The 10,000-nt window shown below is 35.7% G+C and overlaps 1 protein-coding gene across 1 annotated transcript in view; it reads left to right on the top strand.

Annotated features, from left to right (window-relative positions):
* Positions 1-10,000, top strand: part of LOC143032832 (uncharacterized) — a 37,230-nt gene that overhangs the window by 12,484 nt on the left and 14,746 nt on the right. Inside the window, exons 3-4 of the mRNA XM_076197961.1 lie at positions 614-775; positions 4,237-4,462. Of these exons, the coding sequence (XP_076054076.1) occupies positions 614-775; positions 4,237-4,462 (388 nt within the window). The remainder of the gene's footprint in view (positions 1-613; positions 776-4,236; positions 4,463-10,000) is intronic.

Consider the following 10,000-nt stretch of genomic DNA (forward strand, 5'->3'; position numbering starts at 1 on the left):
GGGAAGGTATTCTTTTTCAAATCTCTTCTGTAACTGTCCTTCTTTAACTTCTTTTCGTGTCCTCTTATTTCTCTTCTGTCCCATTATTACAAGTTGTCTCTATCAAGAATTTCCATCCCTTTCATAATTCTGTAAATGGTCAACAAATCATCTCTTTCTCTTCTCTGTTCCAGTGTTAATATATGTAATTTCTCCAATCTTTGTTCGTATGTCAAATTTCAGTGTAGGTGCCATTTATGTCGCTGCTCTTTGAATTCTTTCTAATTTTTTTTTTTTGTGCTAGGTGCCCATATTGTTGCAGCATACTCTAGTCTAGGTCTTATTAGTGCAACCGCTATTTTCTTTACCATTGTTTTTGTGTATGTGTGTGTGTGATGTGTGTGTGTATGTGTGTGGTGTGTGTGTGTGTGTGTGTGTGCGAGAGAGAGAGAGAGAGAGAGAGAGAGAGAGAGAGAGAGAGAGAGAGAGAGAGAGAGAGAGAGAGAGAGAGAGAGAGAGAGAGAGAGAGAGAGAGAGAGAGAGTATGTGTGTGTCTTCGCGTGTTCTTTTGACCTCCACCTCCGCAATCCTTTAGAACCTCCGCTGACATTCTCACACTTTTTCTTCCTCGCAGGGGAGACATGGGAGAACGCTGCCCTGCGGATGGGGCCCCGGCACCCAATCTTCGGAGACACGCCCTGGACGCAGCAGACGCAAGGGTGCGGCCGGCAGGGCGACTTCGTCTACCTTTCTGAGGAGTTCGTGCAGTACCTCAGTGATGTCCTCGGATCGCAAGGTCGGTTCCTCAAACCAACACGGGAATATGTCGCATATGGCTCTGCTCATTTTTCCCCGTTTTTTAATTTTTTTGTATTTATTTATTTATCTATTTGTATATTAATTTATTTATGTATTAAATTTTTATTTGTTTACCTGTTTATTTACTTATTCATTTACTTATTTATCAATTTACTTATCTATTTACCTATTAATTTACTTATCTATTTATCTATTTAATAATTTATTCATTATGATTATTATTGCTATATGTTATGAAAAAAGATCTGGCTTCTCCTTGAACGTCTTAGTGAATCCATTCTTTGTTCATATATATATGTATATATATATATATATATATATATATATATATATATATATATATATATATATATGTGTGTGTATATGTATATATATATGTATATATATACACATATATATATATACATATACATATATATATGTATATACATGTATATATATATATGTATATATATACGTATATATGTCTATTTATATATATATGTATATATAAATATATCTATATATATGTATATAATATATGTATATATGTATATATATATATATATATGTAAATGTATGTATATATATATATGTATATATGTATATATATACAATATGTATATATATATGTATGTGTATATATGTATATACATACATATATATATATATATATATATATATATATGTATATGTATATATCAGGAAAAAATATTTTTCTTTTTTCCAGAGCCACTTTTTATTTATTTTTTTATATTTCACCAGAGCCATTTTCTTTCTAATTACCAGAGCAATTTTTGATACTTCTAGAGCCATGTTTTTGCAGGTTAAAGTACCATCACTGCCCCGATCCACTTCAAGCCAATCTACTGTAGGTTCCACGAGCGTATAGTAGATTCATGCTTTAATGGTTTTCGTTTTCCTTGGCCCTTGCCCGTAGAGTTTGAATTAGGCTTTGCTGGTCCAAAAGTGGTTCCTGCCGTCAAAACACTTTCCCTCGATTCTGAAAAGACTGAATCTTAGGGCAAACCATCTTCACTCATCTTCACCGCCTCACTAGAAATCGATCCATAATGTACGATCATCGAAAGTTTGGCATGGACGTGACGTACGAACATAGACCTAGCTACCGTAAACCTAAGCTAGCTAACGAATCATTTCTTATTTTTGTATTTTCTATTCTTCCTCCAAAGATCCTTATTTATGAACTAAATATATAACTATCAAATGTTCATATTTATACTTAAATATATTTACTTTCAATTACTAACCAAACATTTGATTCTATTTTGTTTTCTCATAAATACGCGAACGAGGTTATAAGTGGGATTTCCCAGTTTCCCTCCTAGGCCTCGAGCGAGTTTGCATATGTACAGTGTACGTATGCATGCGGTGATGTGGTATTGGGTATGGTGCATTGTACATGTAGTCAGCGCGTTGATTGGCCAGCTAGCTGCATGCAACCATTGAACTTCCCTGCATACAGGTACCATGCAATTCGCAACTAGCGAAATTATGTAGCACGATAGTCGTGTAGAGTCTAGTCAACATGTACTAGTATACGCGCGCATGCAGCTGATACGAAGCTAGGGTAGGTGAGCCATTGAACTCTAGCAGCTATACCGCGTACACATACGTACGTACATCAACAAATTAAAGTTGATTGATGCGTTGCATTTATGATATCGATTGATAATGCAGTGATTGATCACGGATAAATTGTGTTTGCTCTGATCCTCTCATCAATGATGATGGGATTCAGGGATTGCCAAATGATGGATAATGCATGAAAAATTTTGAATCTTGCCGCAGGAGTGATTTCTTTTTGTGGGAGATTGCTCCCGCTATTGGACTTGCGAGAGCGACATTGGAACTTTCCCAAGCGAAACCGCACGTCGCTTCCGTGCATTTTTTTTCGCTGGTATATATATATATATATATATATATATATATATATATATATATATATATATATATATATATATATATATATATATATATATATGTATGTATATGTATATATGGATATATATGTATATACACACATGTATACATATGTATAGGCACAGTATATATATATGTATATATATATATGTATATATGTATATGTATATATATATATGTGTATATACATATATATATATATATATATATATATATATATATATGGTATTCTTACTCTTACACAAATTCTATCTCTTCTAATTAGAGACGTAGCTAATTTATTTTCGAGAATTTATTTAGCCAGCTTTTTACTTTGAGGATGTATGTGCATTTATTTTGTTAGCTTTTCATACATACAGAAATTTTACTTTTTTATACTTACACATTTGTAATATTCATATTTGTGTGTGCATGTGTGTGCATGTGTACCTACTTTAATGTATTTACCTAATCACTGTATACAGATTGTAAACTATGTGTACGCGTGCGTGTGAGAGCATGCATGTCTGTGGGCGTGTAAAGTATGTGCACATGCGTGTATGTGCGCATGTGTAGGTATATGTGAGAAGAGATATCTAAACAAGTAAACACACAAATAGAAAGTATACAAATACGAGGTTTTAACATTCATTTACTATATCAACGTGTTATGCCAAATTTTGAATTTGTTTTCGTGATATTTCTCATAATTAACCGACTGAAAAATATATTTTGTTCAGGTAAATTAAACGAATATTGATACATCTCACATGTCGCCGTCATATATAACCAGTATGCATTTGGTCATGGCGTCGGTTTGGTGGTGTTCAGTAAATCTCAACCAATATTTGGCAGCATATATCCTAACATAACCTAACTTAACCTGACATAGTCTTACCTAGCCTATCCTTGTCTTTTAATTTGAGAGATGGGATAATCACTGCAGGTTTTGTCAACATTTGCCCAAGCTTGGAAAGCCTAAACAACTGTTCTATGTTTATTTGACAGCGTAACTTGTCGTGTTTACAATATATGCACACCTAGTTTGAGCTGAAAGACTGCAAAGGACACACTAGTTATACATAACTATAGTTTACGTTAATGTCTATTTTCAGTGGAATATACACACTACATAGCTTACCTTTCCACGTTTTTAGGGTTCCTAGCTCATAACCATATTGGAAAATTTCAGAATAGTTTCGTATTTCAAGGCAGGAATTTGATGAAAGCGTTTAGTGAACCAACATGGAAAAACACAAACAGGAAGAAGTAAATGAAAAACCCATATAACCACCAACACCACCACTACTGCCATCACCGCCGCCGCCGCCGCCGCCGCCGCCGCCGCCGCCGCCGCCGCCGCCGCCGCCACTATCACACATTGCTGGAATGTTTTACTGATAGCTAGATCTACGAAACAACATAAAAAAAATCTACAGCTCACCATTCCTGACTCATAGCGACATGACGTCACTAACGGTTCCTCAACATTCGCGTCTTTCGTCCAAGACTTTAAAAATCATACTTCGTTTTCAGAGCATGTACTCCTACATGAGTGGGCTAAATACCGATGGGGAGTCTTCGAGGAGTACGGACACCTCTACGATCCCGTCTATCCGCCTTCCATCCGTTCTCAGTTCGAGACTTTGGACGAAATACCACGCCTTTACCCGCTCAGCCTCCTGAAGGAGACAGTGACAGCATGGCTTCCGAATTACTGTACAGATAGGCCTCTTGTCGCCCAACCGAATCAATTCGGAAGGTGAGTTAAAAACACCATTTAACACAAGATTAAATTTTCTGGAAGAAATACTTATCTTTGACATGTGTATGTTTCTTATTTTCATTTATTTACTTATTTACATATTTACCTATTTATTCATCTGTTCATTTATCTATTCAGTATCTATTAATTTCTCTATTCAGTATATATTTATCTATTTATATACATATATTTAATTTTTCACTTATTTATATATTTAGGACTTATTCATCTCTATTCAGTATATATATATGTATATATATATATATATATATATATATATATATATATATATATGTATATATATATATGTATATACATGTATATATACATTTATTCATTTATCAATTCATTTATTTTTTATTGATTAACTAATAAATAGATATATCAATTAATTAATTTATCAGTCTTACATTATTCTTCAATTTTATATAGAACCATTAAAATGGTAGTATCACCTTAATCCAATATGCAGCTTGCCTAACCCAAACTGAACCGAATCGCCTGATTTCAGAATAAAGAAAATGGTAAACTATATTATTTTCAGTCCACATATCATCTCAAATATCTGTGAAAAAACAATAAGAAGAAAAGAATTTTGTCACTATCATATTGAGCACAAGGCCTCATTATTCTACGCACATCGATCACGAGTCATTAATTATTCATTATCATCTGTAATAAGAACGCAAATGAAACCAATCAGATCCGTAATCTGATAAAACATCGACATTCTCCGCGTGGGAGACAAAATCTATATATATCAAACGCTTCTTTGCGAGAAGGCTTGTCATATCAGGATGTCGTCGTTACAATAGGTTCCTTCTATCACCGCGGACAATCTCGGTCAGTGTGTGTCTGCCGTATAAGGTAGTATATACTTATTAAAGATAAATGAAAATAATTAGTATATACTTTGAACTGAACTGGAAACACTTGGTTTTTGTATCGTAGGTGCGGGCTTTACCAAAATTCATGGGTACCGTCGCTTTTCACAGTGGAGCTACATACAGTAAATCTCGGTAAGGTTGGCAATCTTGGTTGCAAGTCATAAGAGTCGTACTTCCTTTCGACAGCCCTGGTGAACGCTTTCCAATTATATATATATATATATATATATATATATATATATATATATATATATATATATATATATATATATATATATATATATATATATATATATATGTATATATATATATATATATATATATATATATATATATGTCTCGGAGACCGTTTTGATTTAAGTCAACGGCGCCAATAGATTGAACTATTTTGAGTTGTATTTTTTAAGTTTAAAGAAAATACAATGAAAATAAGTTCTTTATTAAACTGAAGAAAAACAACTCAAAACAGATAAACCTGTTAGAGCTAAAAATGTTCATATATATATATATATATATATATATATATATATATATATATATATATACATAATATATATACATATATACATATATATATATAATATATATATATATATATACATATATATATATATATATATATATATACATATATATATATAATGTATAATATATATATATATGTATATATATATATATATATATATATATAATATATATATATATATATATATACAATAGCTATTTCCCCCTTACAAGGGAGGTAGTCAAAATAAACAAAGGCGTAATGTCCACTCCAACCCACTCCATTCCATTCACCCACCTCCCTCACTCTTATCTTGGCTCCTCCGGGATGACGGGTCATCCCTGCATCTGGCCAACTGCCCTGGGTCAGAAGCAGTATAGGTATAAATATGTATACGTATATATAATATATACTGTACGAAAAAAGCTGGAGTCCGGGAACCATAATGGTGGAAACGTAGAAAACACCAGACTCAGGAGTAGGTGATTTATTCCCGACGTTTCGAGTCCTGTCCGGGACTCGTCCTCAGGGGATACAATGGGATGCAGTGAATTACATGGTCTTAATATACTAATAGCTACGCCCGCCGGGGGCGGGGGGACGCGGTAACCTGTCATAGGGGGGGAGAGAAGGCAGGCGCTATGACCTGGTTCATGCGAGAGTGTGTGGTGGTGGAGGGGGAGAAGGTAGGCGCTGTGACCTGGGTCAAGCGAGACCTGGGTCAAGCGAGAGTGTGTGGTGGTGGAGGGGGAGAAGGTAGGCGCTGTGACCTGGGTCAAGCGGGAGTGTGTGGTGGCGGAGGGACAGGGGGGAGGAGGGGGAGGGGGAGGGAGAGAACCTGCTTCTTACTCCTGCGTATATAGAGTTGAGTGTAATGGACCTGTTAATGCTATCATCGTTGGTGGCCCACGCTTCTAAGAACAATCTGCTTCCTTTCTTTTTGTCGCTGTACAGAACCTTAGCGCTTGCCAGTCGAACTCGTGCTGATGCAATTCCATGTGCTTGTACACTGCCGAACTCTGGTCCTTTCTGCCTACCGCCCTTTGGTGTTCCTGGAGTCTGGTACTAGCCTGCTTTCCTGTTTCCCCCACATATCTCGCTGTGCAATCGGAGCAGCTGACGCTATACACCGCCCCGGGCTGGTCCAATTTGATCACTCTGTCCTTGACCCGGGTGAGCGCTCCACTTAGCGTGTTAGTGGGTCTGTGCGCGATGGTCACTCCATTCTTATTTAAAATCCTCGCTGCGACTTCCGAAACCCCCCTCACGTAAGGGACCGAAATCCTGGTCGTGGTTGTTCGCGCCTCACCCCGGTATGTTTCTCTTCTCTGCGGCGCCGTCCATCTTTTCACCACTTGATTCGGGTAGCCATTGTCTCGGAATACCCTCCTCAACCTGCTTCTTTCCTCTTTTAGCGAAGTCCCTGTGGAGCAGACCCTCTCTGGATTAGAAACAGAGAGACAAAACAAGGGGGTGGAGTTATATTCCTGACTAAGAAGGATATAAACGTGAGATGTGTCACATATGGAAAGAATACAGTAGAGATGATTATGATCGAAGTGGAAGACCGAGAGAAGAAGAGCAGAAAGTTTGTCATAAATTATGTGCCTCCAAAAACAGCCTCGTGGGAAGAGAGTGAACATAAAAGTATGTTAGAAGACACAAGGATAACATTAAATAAGATAATGGAAGATGGAGGAAGAATAGTTATGATGGGCGACTTTAATTGCAAAGAAGTCTGCTGGGAAGAGATGACAGTAAAGGGTGGAGACGGCTCATGGGGAAATGTTCTACTCGAGATGATTATTGACCATACAATGACACAGTGGATACAGGAGAACACTAGGTATAGAAATGAAGAACCATCGAGACTAGACCTAATAATCACATCTGAACCTAGAATAGTGGAAAAGATTGAATATAAAACACCAATAAGTAAAAGTGACCACATATTGATTGAACTGGAACTAAATGAGGAAAAATACATGAAAAGAAATGAACAATATAGAAAAGGAAGAATGATGTATGAAAAAACAAACTTTGATAAAATAAGAGAATTCTTTCAAAAAGAAAACTGGGAAGGAATATACAAAGAAGAAACAACAGTGGAAGAGAAATTGAATATTTTGACAAAAAATTATAAAAAAGGAGTGGAAAAGTATGTCCCAAGACAAAAACAAGAAAAAGAATATGTAAAGTGCTGGTACAACAAAAGTTGTAGGGAGTTAAAAGACAAAAGAGATAAAGCTTGGATCAAATCGAAGAGAGACAAAAGACCTGAAAAATAGAAAATATATACTTGTTATAGAAATGAATATGTACAAGCGTGCAGAGAGGAAAAGAGAAAATATGAAAAAGATGTCATAGAAAAATGTAAAGATCAACCAAAATTATTTTACAGATTTGTAAACAACAAACTGAAAAACAAACAAGATTTGGAGAAATTAAGACAAGGAGGAGTTGAATACACAGAGGAAATAGAAATGGCGGAAATTATGAACAAGCATTTTAAATCGGTGTTTACAAGGGAGAACATACAACCTGAAGAGATCGAATGGAAAGAGAAAGTCCCCCCTATGAAAGAAATAGAAGTAACAAAGAATGAAATAATGAAACACTTGAGTAATCTTGATGTCAGAAAATCGCATGGACCAGATGAAATAGCAAACTGGATTTTGAAAGAATGCAGGAATGAACTGGCAGACAAAATACATAGCATAATAAACAGTTTCTTGAAAGAAGGAAAAGTTCCAGAAGATTGGAAAAAAGCAAATATAGTACCTATATATAAAGGAGGAAATAAAGAAGACCCTACCAACTATAGACCAGTCTCTCTAACAAGTACAATAGCAAAAATTTGTGAAAGAATTATCAAAAGTAGATGGGTAAAATATTTAGGAAAAAAAAAAAAAAAAACGTGCTAAATCCAAGGCAATTTGGATTCAGACAAGGACGATCATGCGTCACTAATTTAATATGTTTCTATTCAAGGGTAATAGATATAATACAGGAAAGAGATGGATGGGCTGATTGTGTATTTCTAGACCTAAAAAAAGCTTTTGACAAAGTACCACATAAGAAGTTGCTTAAGAAATTAGAAACCGAAGGAGGAATACAGGGCAAATTGCTTAAATGGATGGAAGACTTTTTGCAAGAAAGAAAAATGAGAGTAGTGATAAGAGACAAACACTCAAGTTGGGATGAAGTAATAAGTGGTGTTCCACAAGGAACAGTTCTGGCCCCAATAATGTTTGCTATATATATTAATGATATGGATGAAGAAATTGAAAGTTATATGAGCTTCTTTGCAGATGATGCAAAACTATTAAAAAAAGTGAACACGGAAGAAGATTGTGAATCACTACAGAGTGATCTAAATAAAGTATGGGAATGGAGTAGGAAGTGGGAGATGGAGTTCAATACTAAAAAGTGTAGTATAATGGAATTTGGAAAAAGCAAAAACAGAATAACAGGATCATATAAATTGGGAGAAGAAAGAATAAAAAAGTTGAAAATGAGAAGAACCTGGGAGTCATTGTTATGAATAATATGTCACCTGAGAAACAAATAGATAAAATTTTTAGTGAAACTTATAATGTAATAAGAACAATCAAAGTGGCATTTACATACCTGGATGAAGAAATGGTGAAGAAAATACTAATCACTCTGATAAGACCAAGATTGGAATATGCAGCAACGATGTGGTCACCGAGTACCGGTACAAAAAAATGTATAAAAAAACTTGAAAGAATACAAAGAGCAATTACAAAATTGGCACCAACACTCTCAAAACTATCATATGAAGAGAGACTAGCAAAACTTGAACTACAGACACTAGAGCAAAGAAGAGAGAGAGGATATTTGATAGCTATTTACAGAATCATGAAAGGCAGCCCGAAGGGATTTCTCCACGTCCTCTCCTTTTATGCAATGGGGGGACGGAGGGGGGGGGTCGCCGATTTAATGAAGAGGCCTTGCTGTGGATGTGCTGTCTTTTGCGACACTGCTTCTGACCCAGGGCAGTGGACAAGGTGCAGGGATGACCCGTCATCCAGGAGGTGCTGAGATGAGAGGGAGGGTGGAGGGGTGTGGAGTGTAATCAGGGATGGAATGGGTGGAAATGATTTTATGCCTTTCCCTTTT

Source organism: Oratosquilla oratoria, chromosome 14 (genome assembly GCF_046742065.1).
Source record: "Oratosquilla oratoria isolate Oo_2021 chromosome 14, ASM4674206v1, whole genome shotgun sequence".
NCBI lineage: Eukaryota > Metazoa > Arthropoda > Malacostraca > Stomatopoda > Squillidae > Oratosquilla > Oratosquilla oratoria.